At 39.6% G+C, this 27,179-nt stretch overlaps 1 protein-coding gene across 1 annotated transcript in view; it reads right to left on the bottom strand.

Moving 5' to 3' along the window:
* Positions 1–4,460: 4,460 nt before the first annotated feature.
* Positions 4,461–27,179, bottom strand: part of LOC126092168 (cyclin-K) — an 88,002-nt gene continuing 65,283 nt past the window's right edge. The window contains exons 6-8 of the mRNA XM_049907643.1: positions 23,127–23,299; positions 11,970–12,320; positions 4,461–6,687 (exon numbers count right to left, since the gene is read on the bottom strand). Coding sequence (XP_049763600.1) covers positions 6,305–6,687; positions 11,970–12,320; positions 23,127–23,299 — 907 coding nt within the window. The 3' untranslated portion in view covers positions 4,461–6,304. The remainder of the gene's footprint in view (positions 6,688–11,969; positions 12,321–23,126; positions 23,300–27,179) is intronic.

Raw genomic sequence — 27,179 nt, 5'->3', positions numbered from 1 at the left:
TGATTTATCTGGAAATGATCCAGCTCCTCCCTGCCATGACACTACAAAACAAACGTATCATCCACATTAACGGAACCCAATATTCAATTTCTTGTTTGCAGTTTCCAATGCCTGCTCCTCGAATTTTCCCATAAAGAAGTTCGGTATAACCGGGCCTAAGGGGCTCCCCACTACAACGCCATCTGTCTTCTTAGAACCCTTCATTCCATTTGAAATACGTGGTTATGAGGCAATATTTAAATAGTTCCGCAACATCGGGAGGAAAAATCCAATTCAGCTGTTGCTACACTTCTCCAAGTGGAACCATAGTGAATAGTGACACCACATCAAAACTAACTAATATATCCTCCGGCTGTACCACTATGCCATTTAATTTACTGATAAAATGTGCTGAGTTCTTGATATACAAATCTGATCGGTCCACACACTGTTGTAATAATGTCGTCAAGAACTTGGCAATCGGAATACTAGGGTACTACAAAAAGAAATGTCACAAACGACTAGAAGAGCACAAGGGCAATTACAGAAGTGGCAAGATTGACAGATCAGCTGCTGTGGAACATGCTTTGCAGCCAGGAGACCATCACACTCATTTTGATAGGACTCAAGTACTGGTAGCCACAAGTGGATACCAAAAAAAGGCCATACAGAGAGGCCGTAGAGATTGTAAAACACCCCAGGAATTTCAATAGCAAGAAGGGGGGCATGAATTTAAGTGACATTTGGATTCCAGTGCTCAAGATGTGCAACAGTCTCTTCCACAATAGGATGATAGCAATAGTGGATGATGGCAGTTGACAACAGCCAATTGTGCTCGCGTATTCAAAACGGGATGTCACACCACTGTGCGGAAGTGAAATTTTGGTGCAGTCAGTAGTGAGCCAGGGTGTGAATCGGATATTCAAAAAAAGCTATGACCCCTCTTGAAAATGTCCTCCGCAGATGGGGACGAAAAATTCGTGTTTTAAGGTGAAATCCATTCGACTACAGCATAGTAGCCTCGAAATTTTATTAATTGCATCATGAGATAAATTATCAATTAAAACTGCTCAACAGAGCAAAAGCGACTGATGATATACCTATTATCATTTTATACAGAGCTTGCAAAAGAACTTTGTCCTCTTCTAGCAGCAGTCTGCTGTATTTTACTGGAGGAACGGAGCATTCCATGTGACTAGAAACATGCGTAGGGCTATAGTGACTATTATTGGGCTGTGGGTTGATATAGAGTCAAGACTGAGCAGACTGGGATTCTGCTTAACATGGTAGAATAGAAGGAATGACAGGGAGAAAGCTTCGTCTACTGGTGGTTGTGAATTTAGGAAAGAACAGATGTATTTCATGTAAGGTGTTGTTTGACAATATAAACGCTATTACTATTCGGTGTTACAACCAATGGAGGAAAATGCACTGATTATTCCCCAATTTAGTCTGTCTCAAGTTGCTCCCTGTTAACATGTACCATTTCTCCTTTATTTTAGCACAGCTATGATATATCAGACATAACAGCAGGCTGCATGTTGTTCTGACAATGAACTGAATCCTTTGAGACAAGTATCTAGTGCTACTTCCTGATGTTATTTCAGGAAAGTACTTGATAGGAGATGGGAATATAAAACAGCTTAATTTGTGACAGTAGCAGGAACTGACAGTGGTGCACAAAGTACCCTATACCAGATACCATCAGGTGACAGGCATAATATGGATGCAGAAGTAGATACATTTTATTTATTCACCCCTTCTGAAGAAAAATAATACTAACTGGTTTATAGTTGGTAGTTTCAAAGCATCAACCAAAATAAATTTTCCTTTACCATCAAAAAACAGTCATTCTTACCTAGTCACCAATTATGTCACCTCTTTCTACACTTACATTCCTTATGTACACGTAGAAGTGGTATTTATACGCAAAATTTCTCAAGATATCAGCTTTACTGCACACAATGGCTATCCATGTGAAACAGGTTTACACTGGAGTATCTTTTAACAAGAACAAATTGTTCCGCAGCAAAAGCTGTTTTAAAAGATTTGTTTTGAATATAAAAAGTCTTCCAACAACTCAAAAGGCATACAAACACCATTCAGTCCCATTGCAAATTGTTGTTTACAGTTTCTGTCACATTAAGATGGTCAAGCATTTACCTTGACGATATACAGTCACTAGTAGAGTGCTGCAACGCTCAATGTTTGACCGGTCACGGCTCGCCTGTTGACGGGGGGACCAAGCCGCTCGTGTCCGACCCCACACGACTCAGCTCGGTCACGTACTTGCCCATGTCTGTTGTCCGGATTCCGGAGACGCGGATAACTGGGCATGACCGGTCACCACATAAGTAACATTTCCAAGAACGGGTACGTGACACAGCTAAATGCATAAAGCACTTGGAAAGTAAAATGATATTTTAATACAATTTTGGATAGAAGACAAGTCTCATTTCCAAACAGAAGATATATTTTTCCTTTCATTAATGGGAAACATTAAGTAAGTGCTGTCCCTGTAATCTAGAAGACAACCATCTTCATAAAGAAAGCATACAAGGAACATTAAATATTTACAGACATAACTTGTTATACTTTTCACTTGTTTGCAACAGAAACAAAATTATAGTTATTGTTGATCAGCAGTAAATCACTAACGCATTCGATTTAATTGGCTGCTGTGATTTATTAGTAACATGCCGGCTTTACTAAAGCATCTTTCACTGGGTGCGCCTGTTGCTGGGATACATAAAATACGTTTTGCAACTGCAGCCAGGCCTGGCAGATCTGTTTCATGTCTGCTTCACCACTTTAAGATGTCATCATTATCATCATCTCCAGGGTGCATTAAAATGTAGATATCTACTTAATCTGCTGCAGATGATCTGTTGTTCCTCCATTCCTTGAAACAATCTCTCTTTCTGGGTGGTGATGACACAGTACTTTAAGGATCTATGATGATAAACAAAAGAGACAAGTAATACAGAACTGATGTGGAAATAATCAAAACATTCCCGTAAAAATGAGGTGTTTTACGTTAACGAAGTATTATACGAATTATAACATTCCTGTTTCTCTACAATACATTATCCACTAACTACACAAAAATGATTATGTTAATGATTGCATGTTGTACCTTAGTAAGTAGCACACATTTGTCGCACACTGCTAAGAATTTCCTGCTTTTCATTTACTTCAAGCATATTAAGATCATGGAAAGACAGCCAAAGAAACGTAGCAATTTTATGTCTGGAAGTGATCACAATCTTCTCACAAACGAAAGTCAAGGCTCGATTTTTAATCCTTTGTACCTTCTGTTAAAAAATACATATCTGTTAGTACACATCAATTACGCTAGTTAATTATAAATCTATCATGTATCATAATGAAACAGTGCTTTTAACTGCAGTAATTACTCACCTGAGAGTCAGTGTCATTGACACTGCAAATTTGTTGCAGTTTGTGGAACCAAAGAAGAACTAACTGGTTTGTCAGTTCTTTTTCGCCTTCTAATTCATCTGTGGCCCCTTTAAATGGTCTCAGAAAATGTGCAATTTTTCCTGCAAGCTCATTATCATACTCTTGCAATCTGTAAGCGGAGTCCTTTTCTGTCAGCAAAGCAGCAACTTCATTATACTTAGTGTGTAAGGATCCGAGCATAGTGCACAAGCTGTTCCAGCACGTGCAGACCTCTTGTTTCAACGATGATTTCAAAGACGAGCAGATACCACTTTTCTTAATGTACCTTACAATGCATTTTGCAGTATTTATTTTTGATGCGATGTTCAGTGCATGATTTAACAAGAAATTATCTTCATCGAAAGTATCGCTAAGTGCTGTGTTTATAGAATGAGCAGCACAAGGAATCCTTTTGTGATTTTCCAAAGACTTTATTACACTGGCACCCTGGTCAGAGACAAAAACAATCCTGTGCAACATGTCCAGCAAAATGTGCCAATCAGCCACCCTCTCTTCAGTTTCTTTCATAATATCTACTCCCATCTTCTTAACATCCAGGAATTTTGTTTTAAATAAAACACTGTTCAAGAGACCAATCTGTGTTAATGTAATGTGCTGTAAACGTCAAATAGTGTATGTGATTATGCGAATCAGTCCACATATCAACTGTCGCAGCACATGTTTTATTAATCATCTTGCTGTAATACTATTTTTTTATTACTGTCGGTATCCCTGAAGGAGCTTATCTACATCAATATCATTACGTATGGAGCACAAGCTCAGACTGTTTCATGGATGGGGAAGGAAATTGACCATACCCTTTCACAGGAACCTTCCTGGCATTTGCCTGGAGGGATTTAGGAAAATCATGGAAAAGAGATAAGGTTGTGGCTCCATCAACAAAATCAGACATTATACAGTGGTGGTATCAACAAACTGGTTTCTTTTTGGGAGAAATGTGTTCATTGCCAGGATGACTATGTTGAGAAATAGATAAGCAGGTATGAAGAATACACATAAAATGTTAATAAATTTGTTTTATTTAAAAAGCTTTAACAATTTACACATAAAAAATTCAGAGGCATTAATTTTCAACACACCCCATACATCCACATGATTAAGCTACTACCAGCATAATTACAAAAAACAAATACAAACCTTTAAGCCAATGCGTAATATGATTTTGTAAGTTATTACTCTCAATCTTGTCTAAGTTTTTGTAATCAGCTGTCAAGATGAAGAGTCTTTAAGAATATATTCTTATTTTTACTGCTGTTGGAAAAAAAATGTGTGGCAAGTGTCTCACTTCTGTCTTGTCTTCATAAAATTCCATCATATAATTGATAACTTCAACTACATGTGAATTTCAGGGTTTGAATGAACACAAAAAATATACTTCAGAAAAAGGCACATTTATTTTGGAACATCTGAAAAACAAATCAGTCTTCAGTTTTACAATTAGATGAAGTATTATATACAATCTTTGACAAGTGCAGCATACAACTACAACTTGTCTTACATTGTTTCCAATATAGAAACTGTCGACTGGAGAGAAAATTTACTGAAACCAGGCCACACACAGCTTAGTGGACTGCTTTAACAGAAAGCCAATTGTTTCACACTGCTGATGAAAATAAAGTAACATGGATATTGTAGCCAGTCTACCATTTATTGCTGGTCTTGCTATATCTTTGCTTTACAGGTACTGTACAAAAAGGTGCTAGTGGTGCCTTGCTGATACAGCTTCTAAAAGAATTTACTATTTATCAGTGCCAGAATCTCAATATGAGATTACTGAACAGCTTCTGATATGTCATAAATGTAAATGTCATTGAAAATACACTATACACTTCAAACACACAATTCATTTAATGGTCAATACGAACAGGATACACTATATCAAATTAACAAAAACTAAATTGACTGCTTGAGTATCAATGAAGTTCATGACAACAATAAAACCAACAATACAATATTTTTACCACCTGCAGGTCCCCAAAGGAAAATCAGAATAAAGTTTGAAGTATACACCTCAGAAATAAAAGGAAACAATTCAGGTTACAGAAAAGGATCCAGCTCGATGTTTAAAAACATAATTACATAACTTCAAAATAAATGTATTAAATACTCTGTGCTTGAATGCTCAAAGAAATAATCAACTGTTAATAGTTTAAGGGATGAATTGTTAATAGTGAAGCAAAGCAAACAGTTAATGAAAACTTAAGAAGACTGATTATATGTATGCCATAATCCACGCACTTTAGGCAGTACATAAGAACTCATTGTCTCAGAACACTGTAATTAAAGAATACTACTCCTGAGGAGATGATTTAGTATACAATTCTCTCTCTCTCTCTCTCTCTCTCTCTCTCTCTCTCTCTCTCTCTCTCTCTGACAATTCTGAACCTAAAATACTGCTTCCTTGCAACTAAGAAATTTCCTTATCACACGTCACAGGCAGCAGAGTTTTGATCATTGTGGTGCTGAAACTGACAGTCTTTATAAGTCTGTACAATGATTGCAAGGTTTAATTTATGAAATTCACCCAGACATCAATACTAAATGTATACTTGTTACCAAAATTAAATATGCTAAAGTTGAAACATAGACTGAAATACAAAATCAATGGCAAGGTGCCAAAAAGTCATACAAAGAACTCCCCTTACTTTGTACTTAGTGTCAAAATAATGTGCAATATATGAAGAAATGAATAAAAAATTAGAAATGTAGATGAAAAAACAACAATAATAATATGACCATCTATTACAGTGAACAAAGAGTTCTACAGTGTGACAGGTACTACTGGGACTTCAGTAGAACGTTGAGACTTCTTGTGGCGCCGACCATCACGGCGCCTGCTCCTCGATCATACATATCCACTAGTTGGTCTCCAGTCTGGTGCAGACGGTGGGTAGCTAGCTGCAGCAGCTGAGTTAGTTGAATGATAAACGTTTGAAGAAGACAATGGTTGCCCACTGTTGCTTGCATTAGTATAGGCAGCAGCAGCAGATGGTGGTGCTGGAGTAGTGTAAGTAGGTGGGAAGGCAGCTGCAGCAGGTGGAGCAATTGTAGTTGCAGTGTATTGAGGTGGCAGCACTGCAGTTGCAGGTGGCGGATATTGTGGGTATGACTGAACAGATGACTCGTCTGGTTGCAATGGCCCTCCAAGGCCTGGGATAATGGTCTCGTTATTGCCATTAGGAGTTACCCTTGTCTCTGGAATGCTGTTCAGGACTTTTGGTGGAATACCTGAAAAATAATTAGGAAAGTTTCTCATTATCGTAGTGGTTAGATGCTTCAAATATACTGAAGTTAGAAATGCTGTTTCAAAAAGGATGTTTCTAGAGGATGTGACAGTTAGCCTGAAGATGAATTTCATTCAAATTTGTTTACTGACATACCCGAGTCCTCAGTCTTCTGACTGGTTTGCTGCAGCCTGCCATGAACCTCTCTCCTGTGCCAACATTTCATCACAGAGTAGGCAACCTGCATCCTCAATTATTTGCAGGATGTTTTCCTCTACAGTTGTTACCCTCTACACATCCCTCTGGTAGCATGGAAGTTATTCCCTGATGTCTTGACAGATGTGCTATCATCCTGTCCCTTCCTCTTGTCAGTGTTTTGGATATATTCCTTTCCTTACCAATTCTGCAGTTAACTTCCTCATTCCTTACCTTATTGGTCCACATAATTTTCAACATTCTTCTGTAGCACCATATCTCAAATGCTTTGATTCTCTTCTGTTCAGGTTTTCCCACGATACACGTTTCAGCTACCATACTCGTACAACACTGCTCCAAAAGTACATTCTTCGAAATGTCTTCCTCAAAGTTAGACCTATGTTTCATACTAGTAGTCTTCTCTTGGCCAGAAGAGCCCTTCCTGCCAGTGCTAGTCTGCTATTTTGTCCCCCTTGCTCCATCCGTCATGGGTTATACTGCTGCCTATGTAGCAGAATTCCTTAACTGCGTCTATTTTGTGATAACCAAATCTGATGTTCAATTTCTCACTGTTCTCATTTCCACTTCTTCTCATACTTCTGCCTTTCAATTCATATGTTGTACTCATCCTGTTAAGATCCTATAATTCTTTTTCACTTTTACTGAGCACAGCAATGTGATCACAGGGTCTATCATTGCTATACTTTCACACTGAATTTTAACCCCATTCTTGAACCTTTCTTTTATTTCCATCATTGCTTCTTCAATGTACAGATTGAACAGTAGGGCAAAAGACTACCTCCCTGTCTTACCTATAATCCAAGCAATTCATTCTTGGCCTTCCAGTCTTATTGTTCCCTCTTGATTCTTGTACTTATTGTATATGTTGATTCTGATGAGAACAATCTTATCGCTGAACTGTAAACAGTAATTCACTCTTTGCCCTACCTTCCTACTCATAACAATCCTTCTCCCATTAAACCATTTTCTGCTGCTGTTGATATTACCCTATACTTGTCTGACCAGAAAGCTTTTTCTTCTTTTAATTTCACTTTACTGACACCCACTATGTCTAAACTGAGCCTTAGCATTTTCCTTTTCTGATTGTCTAACTTCCCAACCATGTTCAAACTTCTGACATTCTTCACTCCAAATCTTAGAATGTTACCCTTTCATTGGTTATTCAATCTTTTTCTCATGGTCATCTCCCCGTTGGCAGTCGCCTTCTGGAGATCCGAATGGACGACTAATCTGGAATCTTTTGCCAGTTGAGAGATCATCAAGACACTTTTTCAATTACAGGCTATATCCTGTGGATGTGCATTGTGTGTCTTTAATGCAGTGGTCTCCATTGCCTTCGGCATCCTCATACCATTGATCATTGCTGATTGTTGCAGTGTTAGGGGCAGTGCCCCACTCAAAGTACAAGAGAGTGCCCTGAACCTCTCCATTCCTCCACCCTCTATGACAAGGGCACTTGCAGAATGAGGGTGACTTCTTATGCTAGAAGTCTTCGGCCACCATTTCTGATGATTTTTATTCAGTATTTAAGCAGGGTCCAGGAACTTTTGATTACTAATCAAAGACTCTACCCCTACACCACAGGTGCGAAAAGTTGTTTCTAATCTTCTTGTGCAGAACTGATTTTAAATGTAGTAAATGTTTCTAGAAACACTAAAGATAAAAACATTTCCTCATAAGAATTCGTTACAGTATTGGATTATGTCTGAAAATGGACAGCTCAATTCTTTCGAGATGAAAACATCTTTACTGTACGTGCCTTGATGTATTATATAAAAGTAGTGAACCCACAAACAGGTGTAACCTGCTTGAGACACTGAGATGCAGAGCCTCAGTCCCAGCACAGTACATTCCAGTGGGCTAACAGGAGTTCTCTTGCTGAGCTACACATTCACACACAGGCCATTATCCACAGCAGGAAGCTCTTTAATGCTAAGGCTGGGGATTGAACAAAGTCATGAAGGGAGGATGCAATTATATGGACTGCATGTTTATATAGAATACTTCCCATACACAAAATATGTTAGTTCTTTTTAAGTTTCAATACATTCATAATAAACAACTTTCAAAGCATTATGTAAAGACAGTCCCACTTCAGAAAGATATGCCACACAATGATACCATTACAGAATAATTATTCATATTCACAACCTCAAGTAGGTATAATATGTAATAGGCAAGAATGCACATTACTAACCCTACATTACATGTATGTATATGACTATTTTATGCACGATACTAACTATTTTTGCTGTCCTAATAGGAAACATTGAGCATTTGTTGATTCCTACACTAATATCTAAGTGAGGTAATACAAAACTGGAATCTGCAACAAACCATAAACAAAAATTGCTGTTGGGGTATCAGTTATTCAAGGTTCCAATGAAATGACTAAAAAAGGAAGGTCATATTAAGCAGATGCAGAAAGCACTAGTGGCAAACCAGAGCACTGTAACAAGTGGTTATATTACGTTGACGAGAGTATAAGATGCTGAAAAGCATTGCTCCAGTTTTAACTTTTTCATACATGCAGAAAAGACTATCAAAAATATATGTAGTATTCGTTTTTATGTGACATACAGTTACAATAAATGTTGGAGGACTCACATGAAGGTTCCACTATATTGAGATACTGTGTGGTCAATTTTAACACAGTATATACAGGGTTATTACAAATGATTGAAGCGATTCCACAGCTCTACAATAACTTTATTATTTGAGATATTTTCACAATGCTTTGCACACACATACAAAAACTCAAAAAGTTTTTTTAGGCATTCACAAATGTTCAATATGTGCCCCTTTAGTGATTCGGCAGACATCAAGCCGATAATCAAGTTCCTCTCACACTCGGCGCAGCACGTCCCCATCAATGAGTTCGAAAGCATTGTTGATGCGAGCTCGCAGTTCTGGCACGTTTCTTGGTAGAGGAGGTTTAAACACTGACTCTTTCACATCACTATGCGTGAAACTTGCCCGCACGCGTTCAACCGTTTCTTCGCTCACTGCAGGCCGACCCGTTGATTTCCCCTTATAGAGGCATCCAGAAGCTTTAAACTGCGCATACCATCGCCGAATGGAGTTAGCAGTTGGTGGATCTTTGTTGAACTTCGTCCTGAAGTGTCATTGCAATGTTATGACTGACTGATGTGAGTGCACTTCAAGCACGACATACGCTTTCTCGGCTCCTGTCGCCATTTTGTCTCACTGCGCTCTCGAGCGCTCTGGCGGCAGAAACCTGAAGTGCAGCTTCAGTCGAACAAAACTTTATCAGTTTTCCTACGTATCTGTAGTGTGTCATGACCATATGTCAATGAATGGAGCTACAGTGAATTTATGAAATCGCTTCAATCATTTGTAATAGCCCTGTATAACAACTTCACTGATGTTTTACGCGTAAGGAACAAATCAAATATCACAACTAAGCTTAAAATTTAGAAAATGATATCTTCTGATACATGCCAGTAAACAATCAGTGATTGAAGCACAAAATATTCAGCATTTAGAGACAGAAACAAATCCAGCAAATAGAAGTCATTAAGGAAGTAATGTATTTTGAACCAAGAAAAGTCGACTAAGCAGAAAGAATACCAGTTTTTGTTTCAGCAGTCACTTTTGCGATCAAAAAGGCATTTTGGTATCCTTGATACAGAGTTCTACTATCAACTGAAGCAGCTGATGAGCTGTTAGGGAGATATGGGAGCCCTCAAGTAGAACAGAGTACCGAACTCTCTAGGTGAGCCGAATACAGCATTGTGTTGGCCAGTACTGAGCACTTTACCTCATCATCATTTGATTGCCTCAGTGTGTAGGTGTACCCTGCAGTTACTGTTAGGGTGGTTTCTACCATCTGAGTAATTATCTCCAACAGTTCATTCCATCATTGCTTCCAAATGTGGCCATTGGACACAGTGTCCAGTAGCAGACTGGTCACACTGACTAAACAGTAATTCAGCAACCTGGTGTCACCACCACTCAACACAAGTGTCACAACCATTTAGCACCTCTTAGCCTACACATGTAGATTATGGAGTGAAAAGTACCAAGTTGGTGTGCTTTCAAGGATAACCCCGTTTAGCGAGGCTGACTGGGAGTACAGAGCCAGCCAAGGTAAATGTAGCAACAGGTCCAAGTCATCAGTGTCACATGAAAAGACAAACTAAGCAAGTTGCTTTATGACAGACCTTCAATGCCACCTATTTTTAGTGCTACACGGGAGGATCTGTGTATGTTCAATACCAATTAGAAATAAGGTAAACAAAATCATCTTTGGAAACTGAGTTAGCAGGTTTCATTACACCATACACAGCAGAAATCTATTCTGTAAATATTATGAATGAAATTCATTGAACTACAGAGTGATAGGGAATTTAAAGATAAATATAAGACCAGAAAGACTAAGTGGTTTCTACAAACATTTATCACAGAAATATGTCTCAACTTCATGGACATGCAACATGAATGCTTAAATTATTCAGATCAGCATACACTTTTCCCTTGTGGAAACACAGGACAGTAAGCTGAAGTGTTCCATAGCATATTATCACCTGAAATTTGTTTTGGGAATGACTCAATCATTTCCAAAACCGAGGGACCTACTCAAGGCAAAGAAAATATGGTTCCAATGGCTCTGAGCACTATGGGACTTAACATCTGTAGTTAGCAGTCCCCTACAACTTAGAACTACTTAAACCTAACTAACCTAAGGACATCACACACATCCATGCCCAAGGCAGGATTCGAACCTGCGACCATAGCGCCTACAACCGCACAGCCACACCGGCCGGCCAAAGAAAATAAACCGAGATGGAAACATTGCAGCAACTGTCTTTAATTTACAACACCACCACTGGCAATAGCATGAACTTCGGATCACAGTGCATCAAATTTGATGAGACACCTATTACTTCATGATGTTCCTTCTAGCAGGGAGTACTTCCACTCCCAGTGCCTGTTCCACACAGCAAAAGCAAATCACGCAGCTCAATAGAATGCTAGCATGAACACTCCTGTTTTACAATTTAAATGTTAGCAAGCACATTATAATGTGACAAGAGGATTGTTACATACCTGATACAGGCGGTCCCACAGGTGATGCAGGCGAGAGAACTCGCCGGTCAAGAGTAAGCCCACTTGCTGCAGTACGATGCCTGCCACCAGTCATAACGTGTGGTGATAAAACAGCTGCCAACTCATGTGGGGCTGCTGGTGGCTGCGGAGCTCCTGGTATAGGAGTATTTGCTGATAATTGTGCAGCTACTGCCAACTGAGCAGCAACTGGTAACTGTGCAACAACTGGCAGTGTTGTAGGCACAGCAGCAATGGTAGATGGTTGATGTGGTGGTGGCTGCTGAGGAGGGGAGTCACCTGCTGTCATTTGAGGCTGAGCTGAATAGAGGTCAAGCACCTGGTGGCAAATGTCTATAAAAACAGAAAAAAAGAACGTAATAATGGAAAAGGTTTTCTCAAAGATTTTGAAATTAGTACACATGAAACTAAGCGAGAAATTTAAGATATAGCGATTCCCAGAAGCCTCCTATGTGCTTCCTCTTACACTCCCAACTTGCTTATTTTTCAACAAATCTCATTCCATTCCTCCCCCTAAGCTGTCCCTGCCCTCGTGCTTTGAAACAAGTTTGAATTTGTGGCTGCACTTAATATAAAGCTACCAACATAAGCCCAAACACTGAGAAAATCAATTCAATTTTCTCTACTTCAACAAAGCATAACAGCTACAAACAACAAAAAGGAGATGGAGGCAGTGATCTGTATTTTTGTGATTATTAATATATGAGAGTCATTCCATAAGTCACGGCAACTATGGTGTATCTTGAGATAATGTGACATCGTGAGAATTCCACGAAGTGCCTTGAATTGGTATGGCAGTGTGTATCTGAATTCCTATAAAAATAAGGTTCCGGTACAGGAGATCACAATAAAGGTTGAAATGAAATGCAAGCATTAGAACTCTGTAAATTTATTGTGCAAGAGTACAAATGAAACAAAAATGAATCAAAATCAACTACTATGCTTCCAAATAATCCCCCAGCACATACACACAGCATTGCCAATGATGGGAAAGGCGTTTAAGTGCACTGGCATTGCCATCAATGTGTGCCACCTGCCACTGAAATGCCATGAAGACAATCGCCCTTTTTGCATAGTGCCTCTCACACAATACTTTTTGCAGCTATAGAATGAGGTTGAAGTTGCATGGACTGATGTCTAGTGAGTAGGGTGGGCAGGGATGGATCCCTCTTGTAGCACAGCCAATCTCACAGGAACTACTGCCAAACTATCCTCGCATGCAGGCACAATCTCTGAATTGATTTTGATAATGTTTTCCGCAGGCTTTCAAATGTATTTACTGCAATTACAGTGACGCCACAAGTTCGCATGCTGTACCATAGCTGCCACAACTTACTGAATGACCCTCATATTTAACAGCATAAACAGCAAAATATTGTGATTTTTCAAAGTGTAAAACAATGCTCATCACTGTTTATCTGAACCACTAAGTACTGCCAGCTTAAAAAGCAGCTACTGAAAGAGGGGGAGAATAAACACACAAACAACACGAGGCCACAACAAGTTCTTACAAAGTTCTCCACCATGACTTGTTTGTCTCGTCTGCAATTACAGAGGGAAATAAACAAGTTTACACCAAAGCTAGTGGATAGTTAAGAAGTCAATTCATGGATCATTATTTTCTTTTCTCTAATCTTATTCCACGGACTAAGCATTGTATATTATTATTGGGCACATTTGTGAATGCATCCCCTGTTGAAGTCAGCATAAATATTTCCATTAATAAATCAGTAAATGTACTGACTCTGCCCAACCTTCTCATAGGTACAAATGTTTTCTGTAGATAATTCAGGCTTTGTAATATAGTTGTCTTAAACAGGATGATGACTGATGTAGCTGGGCACTTAACAAGATGGTGCAGAATGGTCTAGCTTTTCAGGGATAAAGTAGCATGGTTGACACTACCAAATCAAATGTGAGTAATTCAGGTAAAGTATCCTGTTTGCACACATACCCGACTGGAGCAAGGTCTTTCAATCCAGCCTATTATTTATTCAAAATGAAAACTGAAAACAAATTTTAACAATATTTGGGATGAAAGAGCTATATCTATTAAATATGAACCATTGGATAAATTTAAATGCAGCTTAATCTCTAGCTTTGAAAAATTACAGATTAATTCATCATCATGATGAAAGTACAGGAAACCTGAAAAAGAATGTGTCACAACTTACAGGCACAAAGGGCAAGCATAACTGGCTCCTAATGCAGATTAAGGAGGAGGAGAGGGGGAGGGGGGAGAAAGAGAGAGAGAGAGAGAGAGAGAGAGAGGGGGGGGGGGGGGGGGAGGAGGAGGAGGAGGAGGAGGAGACAAATGAACCCGAAATCAATGGACTAACAGTCCAGAATCATACTGTTATTATAGTTTCCAGAATCTGGAAATAAAGATGAGAGAAGGATAGAAAATGATAGTCAACACTTCATACCTGAAATATGTTTATAACTAAGTCCAACACAAATCCCAGACTAGATAAACTGCCCCTAAATGGAAAGTGGATACAGCATTGAATTTTCCAAAATCATACAAATATTATGTCATAAAATGTCCCATATCTTGTAGAACTCAAATATTACATTACATATACAAACCTGGGACACACACTACTAGTCTGCAGCTTTTACCACTGCATACTGCTGGATATCACACACTGTTGTGATTTTACAAGTGGTTGTTGTTATTGCCAGTCTAAAAACTGCTTTGATATAAATCTCTGCACTATTCTGTCCAAGTTCTCATTTTTGCCTAACTACTGCAACCTGCATTAATATGAATCACCTGCTTCCTGTATTCAGGTTTTTCTGTCGTCCTTCCATTTTTACCTCCTGACACTTTTCTCCACTACCAAATCAATAATTCCTCAGTGCCTCAAGAAGTGTTTATCAATCTATCCCACATTTCAGTCAAAATGTGTCATTAATTTCTTTTCTGCCTGACTCAATTCAGTACTTCATCAGTTATTACGGTCTCCACATCTAATCTTCAGCAGTCTCCTGTAGCGCCACATAATTAAAAATGCACAGAAAAAAGGGAAAGAAACTACTCATCCAAAGAGAAATTGTGTGCGCACACACACACACACACACACACACACACACACACACACACACTTGCCAATCAGTTATGTCACTGCTGCTTGGTGGCATAGTGGGTAAGCAATTGATTTAAACTGGTGATTTATATGGGTATAAGTACGCAACCAGTCGCATTTTTTGATTTTCTAATACCATTGACTATCATTAACTTGTCGAGCCACTGCAGGGTCATCCGGTGGAAGAGTTACAGCAACATTTTGTTGACCAGACGACGTGCTGGAGGAAATTTAGTTATAGGAGCAGAAAAATGTATGATACGAAAAGTTGACATCTCAGTACCCCCCCCCCCCCTCCACACACACACACACACACACACACACACACACACACACACACACACACACAAGATTGCTGATCAGTTATGTCATTGCTGCTTGGTGGCATAGTGAGTAAGCACCAGATTATAAATCGTACGATTCAGGGTTCAATATCCAGGCAGCTCTGATTTTTCTATTACATACCTCTTATTTCACATCCAGCATTGATTTTCTAATGTGCCAAATGCCAAATCCTGCATAGTTCGAAGTCCACCTTAAATTGCAAGTTCATTTACAACTGTGTGTGTAAATCAATCCAGAGGTCAGGCACAAGGGCAAACCACATCCAATATGACTACGCATGGTAAAGCACTGATTTCCAAAACAGTATATCCAAGTCTCAACTGAGTACCGTATTTACTCGAATCTAAGCCGCACTTTTTTCCTGTTTTTTTTTGTAATCGAAAAAACCGCCTGCGGCTTAAAATCGAGTGCAAAGTAAACGGAAGTTCTGAAAAATGTTGGTAGGTGCCGCCACAACTAACTACTGCCGTCAAATATATGTAGCACTACACAGGCATGCTTTGGAGGCACAAAGATAAATACTGGCGCAAAAACCTCTGCGTTAGTATAAAAAAAAAGTGTGGAAGACGAGCCTTTTTTTCTCCGCCCCGAGTGTCGACCACTGCATTTTCATACATTATCCAACGAAGTAAATACAAATTCCGTATTGTTTATCCAACTGGCAAGGCTGTTTGGGATTTATGTTAACATGGCCACCTCTACATTCTGAATTTTTTCCTACCTGCGAGAAGAGATGGTTGCTAATAGGAACTTTTATGATCTGTGAATCACATGCAGAATTCTCTTCACCAAAAGAATAATACGAATATAAACATTTTATCATGTATTGTTTCATGTTTGCTATCTCATTTAAATCGTGTCTGCCTAATAAACTAAGAAACTTGAGTGAGACAACAGCAAACGCGGAAGAACATACATATCACATTATGTTCATATTCGTATTATTCTTATGCATAATAGTGACACAGTCAGAAATGAAGCACGGCAATTGACTAGATTTTAAGATGGCTCTAACCTCTGTGCAGAATGTTATGTACTAAAGAGGCGTCTGCAAAGATTTTCAAACGGAGAAAATTTTTCGCTAAACTCTCGTTCAGAACTTCTATCATACGCGGTATATTATTTGGTTCTTGTTGATCATTATCAAAGAAAGCAGCAGTGTAAGTAACAACAAATAGCAGTCTCTTTCCATTGTTTCGCTAATGAGACGATTTCCTTGTTTTAGCTGTAAGCGGCAGTAGCGCGCACAAAAGCAAGCCATGCCGCGAGCTGCTACAGGCTGTAAACACTCATTATCAGATTGTGACAAACAGTGCATGACACAGTACAGTAATGCATTTTCAGCTTAGAGTGATGTAAACACCTATAACAAAGAGAACGGCGCTTATCAGATCAAAGAAAAATAAGCAATCAATTCAAACAAGAAGAAGCACGTGAAAAAGGAAGGGTACCCATATAAATACGGACGGAGCGCCTGACGCATAGCAACGGCTACCTGGTAAAGCTTAACTGCTAAGCTTAGGACTCGAACCAAACTACTGTAGCTGTATCGTCATTCATTCGACCTAAATTGTGTCTCATATTACAATGGACCAACTTTGTTTCGATTTGGATGTGTGGCCTAAAATTTTTCTCTCCCCTTGAATTTCGAGTCTCAAATTTCAGGTGTGGCTTAGATTCGGGAAATTTTTTTTCCCTTGATTTCGAGTCTCATTTTTCAGGTGCGGCTTAGATTCGAGTAAATATGGTTCTGATTATGAGAGCAGGGTTGTAAACCAAGAACTATCACTTCACATTGTCAGCATGCTTATTGAGCACACACGAAAATTATATGTGGATCTGAACTGCCTGCCTCGTGCAAAGTGCTCAAATATAAACATACATAGAATATTATAGCAAATTACAACATTCCAAGTCCCATAAACTTTCAAAAATACAGAATGATATACAATTTGATGAGGCAGCAGTTAAACCAATGACCTATACATTGCCAGCCACTGACTAACCACTACAACCACTACACTATAGCAGACAACACACAGAATACAAGATTATTCCCTCTCCATACAAGACAGTCTTTTATGTGGTGTAGCTTCAGAATCCTCACATTCTGGTCCTTTGTCAGATCCTCATTGTTATGGTGACTTTCAGGGTTATTCCCACTGAAGCACTGTGATCAATGTCTAGATTTTTACATTCTTTCTACATCATAATCCGCACACCACCTTACGGTGTGTGCGGAGGATACTTCTGGTACCACTAACTGACACACTCTTCCCTGTTCCAATCACGGGTAGCACATGGGAAGAATGAGTGTCGGTAACCTCTGTATTAGCTTTAGTTTCTAGAATTTTCTTGTCATGGTCATTTCATGAGATACATGTGGAAGGAAGTAATATGTTGTCCGATTCTTCCCAGAATCTGCTCTCTTCAAATTTCAACAATAAAGCTCTCTGTGCTGCACAACACCTCTTTCGTAAAATCTACTACTGGAGTTTATCAAGCATCTCTGTAACCCTCACACTTCAACCAAATGATTCTATGACAAAATGTGCCATTCTTTGTTGGATCTTCCTCTCTCTGTAGCAGAGGTCACCGTTGTCGACCTGCATGTCACAACTGTGATAGGGCTACATGCAGGAGACAGGGATCATCAGTCTGTGGTTTCAGCTCTGATGTACAATCATCTCTTCAATTTCATACATGATGTCTGACTAGTAATGTAGGATACGGGTGAGCCGAAGTAGTGCTTTAATAATTTTTTCATATTGCAATGTAATACTTGTCAAACACTGTTCTTTGTTTACCATAGCATACAACTGTTCTGGATATCATCAATAGAAATACATGATACCCATGATTAAAGTTCCAGTTTTGAAACACCGTAGAAAGAGAAGCACTGCTGAGAATGATGTCAAATTTAAACAGCAAATTATTAAGAGGACAGATGAACTGCAATATGACTACGGCTTGAGTTGCACATTGCACCATCAGTACTGTTCCATGTGCATGACTGCCCAACTTGGGCAGTCAACAGTTGTGCCACTGTTTGTCAGGCAAGTCTGTCCACCATGGCAAGGCTGTACCACATCAGATGGAAAAAAAATTGATTTTTAATTGTCCAGAGGCCAAGAACGGCATGAAAACCAAAACATCAGTTTTTAATTGTTCTGGGGTCAAAAAACACAGAAAAAGCAAAATGACATCTATTTTGAATTATCATGAGATGGGCACAAGATATGTTTAATACACTGCCCGCCGTTTGCTGCCACAAGTCAAATTCAAGAAACAGCATGTTAAACAACATACTAAGTGTCTTGGAGGTTACATTCAGAATCTGTTGTACAACGCATACCTTCAATCAAACTACACTCATAATTGGAGCACTGAACACATCACCTTTCAGATAACCCCACAGCCAGTAAGTCACATGGATTAAGATCAAGTGATCTGGATGGTCAGGCTAAAATGACAGCTGATTATTCTAGAATTTCCAAAACGTCTTTGCAGCAGCCACTTCACTGGCTATGCAATGTGCGGAAGAGCATTATTCTGTTTAAAAATGATCCCGCCTACAGATGGTGTTAAAGGGAAAATATGTTGCTATGATAAACAAATCTGTCAACCAGAACACTCCCCCCCCCCCCTCCCCCCCAACACACACACCTTTGCAGAATGAAGTGGTACTGATCGATAAGCATGCAAATTTTCTATTGTCCATATTCTGCATATTGACATCTCCTTTGAGATGGAGATGGGCTTTGTTTCCACTGAATGTTCCATGGCCATTCATTCATGGTCTACTTACATGCAAGTGAGAAATCACACTGCAAATGTAGTCTTTTTGGGCAGGTCTACAAGAAGCAACTCCTGAGCATGGGTGATTTTGAATGGATAGCAATGCAGGCTGTTTTGATTTTATGCACTGTGTTCCCGGACTTGTCCAACATATGTGAAATTACTCTTTCTGCTGCAGTGCCTCAATGTGCTGGCATAACTTTAAAGATTCCTCCTTTGTGGTGGCATTCCACAAAAGAAATGCTGGATACTCATTCTCCATTACTGTCTTCACTAGATGTGAATCTGTCGTCTTCTGTCATATTCGTGTTAACTGTGTGACAAAGTGCCTAAACACTCTGTATACAGGGTGAATCATTTAAATTTTGCACCACAAATACCGCAGATATGGAAAGTGCTATTGATGTTCAGGGTTCACAGAATGAATTGGTAGTCAGGTGCTCACATTGTTAGCTAATAACAGGTTGTATTAATACTTAACAGGTTGTATTAATACTTACAAAGTGTATTTTTGTGTTAACATACACACTCTTAAATGAAACAATACCTATTGACATTAACACAATAAATGTAGGGTAAATTAAATGTCAGTGGCGTTTGTTGCAGGGTTCTAGTGCAAGTCATTTACAAGATATAGTATTTTCAAAAGATGTCAACCATCTTGGCAATTACTTATCAACTTTTTCGACCAGTTACATAAAAGTGAAAGTTTAACATGTAGACAATGTAACAGAAGGAAACATGATGACATAAGAGAGGGAAATTAATGTTCTTGTTGCTGTTTTAGTTGATCCACAGTTAGCTCCCACACAATCGCATGAGGAAGTGGCATGAATCAGGCAAGGGTCCTAAGCATTCATTCACCCTCAACTGAGGTTCCATCCCTATCACATCTATCTCCATCAAGAGCTCCATGGAAACTATGAGAATCATGTTAACTTCCGTACTTAGGCATTAAGACAGGATACATCAGATGAATTGCATATCTTGTTTAGTGATGAAGCTACATTTACGAATCATGGCTAGATAAACCACCAAAACGTGCACTGTTGATCTATTTACAATACCTATTGGCTTCGTCACCTGGAACTTCAGTGTCCATGGAGTGGAAATGTATGGTATAGGATAGTGAACCATGAGCTCAGAGGCTTGTTTTTCATACATGGAACACTGAACGCACACAAGCAGTGCAGTCTCCTAACAGATCACCATCCATGGACACTAGAAGACATTCCTCTGCAGACTAGGAGGAACCTGTGGTATCAACACGATGGCTGTCCAGCCCATAGTGCACAAATTCCTACAGCTTGTCTTCACGAATTTTTTCCAAATCATCGGACTGGATGCAGAGGACCTGTACCTTGGCCAACCTGTTCCCCAGATTTGACACCTGTAGACTTTTTTCTGTGGGGAAAGCTGAAAGACGCTGTCTACAAGGATGTACCAACTACACCCGACTATATGGAATGACATTACTGCAGCCTATTCTGAAATTTCCACTGAAATGCTAGCATATGTGCAACAGTCGTTCCATACCAGACAAAGATGTATTACCACTGCCGGTGGTCATTTTGAACACAATCTGTGGTGGTCAATTGTCTTGTAACTGACCAGAATTCATGTAACTAGTGTATGTGCTTGTGTTGTTCTTTAGTGTGAGGTAGCACAGGTATTTTACAAGTGTCCATGTGGGAACTTTTCAAAATATTATATCTTGTAAATGCCTGGTACTAGAATCTTGCAACAAATGCCACCAACATTCTAATTTAGTTTGTTAACATCAATAGGCATCACTCCATTTCAAAAAAATGCATCTTTGCACAAAAAAATACACTTTCTAAATATTACAACAATCTGTCCATTGACTAACAATATGGAGCCCTAACTACCAATCCATTCTGTGAAAACCACAGATCAGTAGCACTTTCCATTTCTGCTATATCTGTGGTGCAAGTTTTAGGTGATTCACCCTGTTTAAGACAGTCTCTCCTCCTGGCACTGGATTCTGTTACTCAGCTATACAATGGAGTGACTTGCTGGCTGCCATCACATCCTGCTTTATTTCATCCTAAAATTTCTCCCCACTCTGTAGCTTTTCCTCAATTTTCTCAAACCATTGCTGGGTTGTACCGACCAAGTCAAGGTAGATACACGGTAAGTAAATAACTTTGGAGTAACAACTCACCAGGTAATAGAAACATTTTCATTGACTGGTACATAAAAAATAATGAAAACCTTGCTACCTTACAATCTTCCAACATCGTACCAGCCACACGGACAATGGCTACAGTTCGGCAGATGGTCTGGGGTGAGGAGTTGTGTTGGGTGGAGGGGCTAGAAGGAGAATAGATGTGGAAGATGAGAGGCAGGGAGGAATGGAGAGAGGTGAATGATGGCTCAGTGGGAGGGAGCTGGTGTGTGTAATAGGAATGTGGGAGGGAAGGGCAACACAAAGGAATCTGAGCTGATGAGCTTGTGCAGTGCATGTTCAGGAAGAATGGACTGGGAGGGAGTGCAGGGCGAGGAAGAGAAGACTGTTGGGTAGAGAGTGTGGGTGGAGTGGGTCAGTGGAGACTGAGGATGCACCACCTTTTCTGACTGACTCTCATGGGAGTTATACTTGCAGCACATCCTTCACGCCTGCAATAATCTTGGCCTCAATCTCAGCTAATCCACTGCACCAACACCCTATACCCAACATTCCCCTTCCTCTGTCCTGCACCCGGACTCAATCCACTCTGCCATGTCATCATCATTGTGCACCGTGCCCTGCACACACATCAGTTCTGGTGCTTAAGTGTTGTTCCTCATCCCAAACACCCACTGCCCCTCATTCCTATTCTACACACCTACTGCCAATTTCCAAGCCATCAGCCACGTTCCCCAACTCTCCCATCCACCTCTTTTTTTGATTTACCCATTCCACCTGGCACAAACCCTCACCCCAGTCTACCTGTTGAACTGCAGTCATTGTGGGTGCAGCCAACAGAAAGTAGTGTAGTGACACAGGTGTGTGTGTATATCGCGAAAGCAGACTATTTTGTTCCTGCCTGTGAAGGCAGGGTCTATCGCAGTCAGGATAACGCTTTATGTCTCTGTTGCCTTATGTCTCCACCAAACTAAGTCACATTGAATCTGGAATTGAGCATCAGGGTCATCAACAAGAACTAATACCTCACACTGAAAACATGTTTATTAGGTGCACAACCTGGAATGTAAACATGGAACTGAACTGTCTGCTTCAGCATGAAGTACTTATATTTATACATACAGATAACATCTAGCAAAATACAATATTACACGAAAAGCAAGTCCCAGAATCTTTTAGAAAAAATACATACTGAATTATTATAAATAATTGCAGACAGTGAAACTGGTGCTAAGCATTTTGCCAGCCAGTTAATATAACTGCTACACCATAACAGATGACAGCATACGGGGTAATACGTATCTCCCACTAATACTAAAAAAAAGGGTAACAGCAGAGAGTCAGAAAGCTAATGTGTGTCTGATCTTTTAAGTGTGCCTATGTCACATTCATTCATCTGGAAACAAGAAGTTGCCCTTTATCAGTTGTTTCATTCTTATATCCATCCAGGAATTTTCATAATGAAATACACATTTACATTGGGCACATGCTGACAGAAATGGAGGAGGGATGACAATGTACTATATAAAGAAATAAGGCAGAAATTTATATTGGGCAGATGCTGACAAATGGAGGAGAGATGGCAATGTATCATATGAATAAAAAAAGCAGAAATATATATCAGAACAATTTCATTATGTATGGCACTACTGCCAGACTTGCACAGTATCAATCATTGTAAGATGTAAATACATATAATTCCCTACTTGAATATGAAATCACAAGCAATACAGCAGAAACACCACAGATGCGTCTCACCTTCAAGAAGTTCCATTGTAACATCTTCTATGAACATGTCCCACCATCGCGTATGTTTAGTAGTTCGACCAGCCCAATCGACAACCTCAAACTTGCTAAGCTTTCCAGCAAGGTACATCAGGGCAACAGCAATTATCTCAGGCTCCCACTGAAGACACAGGGTAGTGCAAAGACTAAAAGAAATGAGGTCAGCTTCAACATTCACATGTATTAGTTAATATTTGCTTAGGTAAATAGTAAAAATTAATGTACAAGAAGATGGCTCTATCATGGGACAATTAAACTGAATATTATAATATAGGAGTGATAAGTGAGGCTCTTTATGGTGCCAAAACACAAACTACTGTGGAAACGTAGCATAAACAAAATTGTGATAAGACTTATGAACATAGAAAGAAGCCTAGAAACACACTTGGCCAAAGGACAACAGAAACGGAATACAAAAGGTCACAACCTAACAAAGAAATCTATGAACATGTACAGAATGTACAGTGCGCAAAAGAGGGATGTCATGTTGACAGACTGACAAAGCAAACCTAGTAAAATTATGAAGCTGGAAAAACAACTAGTGTGGTTTACAAAGACTCTCATAGAAGCAGACATTAATATAATGGACAAACTTAACAGGAATTTTCCTAGGAACAAAATTCAGAATGTGGTCTTCAGGGATGAACAAGAGAAAAAATAAAAAGATCCTCATAACTTTTAACAGCTCTGGAAGCAGAGATAACAACATATGAAAGGAATGTGAGTGAGGATGAAAGAACAAGTACAGCAAGAAATCAAATATTGATTTTGTCTGCTCTGTAAAAGGACTATTTGAATAAATAAATATATAAATAAAATTATAAACAATGTTGAATGTATCTCTGGCAGAAAAGCAACACACACTTAAAATTTTTTTCCCACAGATATCATTCAAGTCTATGGACTAAAGAGGACACATTCTGACAAGGTGGTAGAAGAAACTGCTAATTATAGTTAGCACCACTACAGAATGATAACGGAGGGTTTTCATGTTTTATTTTAAAATTTTATTTATACAAATCCCACAGATATACGGTGTGTTGCTTAGATGTATAACTAGTCAGCATAGATACCACCAAGGTAACAAGTAATAATTAAGGTTATCAATAATAGTGAAATCTATATTTAACAAACAACAATACTTACTAAGAACCATCAATTTCATTCACATCAACTACACAGACATTATACTATACTATACACATACTCATTAGCCACCTACACAAGACAATTATACTTCAAAACACATGACATGTAAGCCAACAAAATAGTGTTAATTACGAAAAGAGTTGTACTAGGTAGAGAACAACAGTAATTCATCTACTGCAGATCTGCCTTTGTGATTTAATTTGTCTTATAAAAAGATGCTTTCATTTTCTCAATGCACAACAAAACAATGACTATTTTCTACAATCTGTCCTCCTCCATATCATTAGTGCAGAAACAGTGTACGTAAGCACACATACTGGCCATTCAAATTGCAACACCAATCAGGAATGCAGTAATAAAATTTTACTTATTCATAATGTGTAGGCTTTCATGGCTGGCATCTTCATTAGTTAAAACTTCTGGGCTGAGAGGCCGTGGTTGATCCGTAAAATTACTACTTCCTGACATTTCGTTGCCAACTGCAGGCAACATCTTCCGAGGTGAGTCAATGACTGGCTCCCAGGCTGTGGAGGTCCTGTTTATATAGAGGGCACCACCATATGTCATGTGGGGCTGACTGTAAGTCTATCTCTGCCTAACATCATTATTCTCGATTGAAGGTAATCGATTGTCACATCGTTGGTGCAAAGTCGACCGCCATATCTTATCTTTATCTAACTTTAAGCCTTCCTCTTTTCTATTAAAATTATTGTGGTCATGAAATAAAATTTAGTGGGATAAGCGTGCTAGCCCAGATCTTGCATTATTATGCACGCCCGTATAGAGAAGCTACAGGGAGTCAAAACACCTTATGACAACGACAAGTGCAATCACACAACATTCATTCTTGAAGCCTCGTGCCACAGTGTACGTAGAATCGGGACTCATCTGAAAAGATGACATGGTGGTACTCCTGTGTCTGGCTTTGTGGTTGCATGCACCAGTCTTCTGCCATGTCAATGGAAGCAGCAACAGTGGTGACTGATGACAGTCCAAGGTGCTCCACTGACATCGCACTGTCCATGTGTATACTTGTTTCGTTGTAAACAAGCCTGTTTCCTGACTCCAAGCATGTGATGTGGCTGAACAACCTTGCATGGCTGAGCGAATAATGTCTGTATGCCCTGTCACCAATCACATGGGCTCCTAAGGTTCTGCACGACAGGGAATATGGTCATCCTGAATCCATGAGATTCATATTTGCATGAATGACATGGAATTCCAATCAATGCAAGTAGCATTATCATGGAACGATAAACTACGGAAGCTCACTTTCTGACAGTCTTTTTGTTGTGCCTATCTATAACTCAGCATCTCCGCTATATGGTGAGTAGCAACTATACTTTCATAAGACTTTTACATTCTAGTAGACATTTCCCACACTTAAACAACAGTCTTCTCACAAACAAGCATCACTGAAATTTGATATAATGCAGGCTTCCTGCTGCATCAAGTGGCTAAGAAACCATGAGTTTTCACTCAAGTACTTCTCAGCCATTGTCAAGTGTTGGCTGCCTTTGGCTACTAGTACTGTCCCTCAACCGTGCTGTCTACTATAACATCACTGGTGCTGTGGAGGTAATGTGTGCTGTGTAAGGTAATGCTTTCCTTGCAAACCTGCCGTGCCTGCTTCAAACTTCCATTGGCCATGTCCCAAGCTGTGCTAGGCTGCAGGCTAACATCTTTATTGAGGGAGCCACCACACGCCACAAATTTTTATCTCAATTGCTTCTTTTATTATGCTATCCCATAGACTATTACGCCATGTAATAACAGATTTTTCCATTGCATAAAAGACTGTCCATTTTCTAGAGCACGCTCTGCTACTGCTGATTTCTCAGCGTACCAAAAGCAAAAGCATCTCTTGGGCTCTACAGAGCACTGTTCAACAGTATGCACAGTCTGTCCAACATAAAACAGAGCACACCTACACCGACCTTTAAATACTCACGGTGTCCTGAGGTCTTTCACAGGCCTCATGAGATGCCAAACTTTTGCTGGAATCCTGAATACTGAAACTATTTTATACCTCTTTAGGAGCAGGCTAATTTTTCCTGTTGCCGAAACAACGAAAATGCAAGCTTCACTGAGTCCTCCTCAAGGTCCTACTGCTTACGTGTTTTTGGAAAGACGGCTTACGAAATCTGGTTGGTTGGTTGGTTGGTTGATTGATCGGGCTGAAGGGACCAAACAAGGTCATCAGTCCCTTGTTTCAAATGTGGTCCATTCAGACGGATTGACATCCCAGAAAAGTCAAAATGATTAAAGGTAAAAGGCTAAAAAAATGTAAAAGTGCAGCCGTGTTGTCAATGGGGAAAGCAAAATGAGGGAAGTCAGCAAGTGAGCAACCCCAAGGTTATGCTAGAGGCAGGAAATATCCAACCTCTGATGCAGTACAGGCAAGACCACCTGCTATTCAAAAGCGTTCAACCGCTAAAAGTGCTAAAGTGTGTTTTGTAAAAAGAGACTAACCAAATCTAAAAAGTGAGAAAAACAGAGTGAAAGGGAAAGAAAAGAGGATCTCTGCCAGGGAGGGGAGTCAGGAATCTCCTAACGCAGCTTACAGTGGGAGACACCCCAACCCTCACTGCCCTGCCCCTACTCCAGAGAGAGATTAAAAACCTTAAAACTGAGAATAAAAACCACTTTCACGGAAGAAACTGAGAACCAGTTCAACCATCTGGGAATCGTCAGCCAATATTAAAGGTAAAGTGTTGGGAAGTCTCTACTTACTTCGCACAGCCAAAAGAAGGGAGCATTCCACCAAAATGGGGGCTACTGACTGGAAGGCTCCACAACCACAAATTGGGGGTGGCTCATTATGCAAAATAAAACCACGGGTCAGCCTGGTATGGCCGATGCGGAGCTGACGACAGG

Source organism: Schistocerca cancellata, chromosome 7 (assembly GCF_023864275.1).
Source record: "Schistocerca cancellata isolate TAMUIC-IGC-003103 chromosome 7, iqSchCanc2.1, whole genome shotgun sequence".
Taxonomy (NCBI): domain Eukaryota; kingdom Metazoa; phylum Arthropoda; class Insecta; order Orthoptera; family Acrididae; genus Schistocerca; species Schistocerca cancellata.
This window is presented reverse-complemented; position numbering and strand designations above follow the sequence as displayed.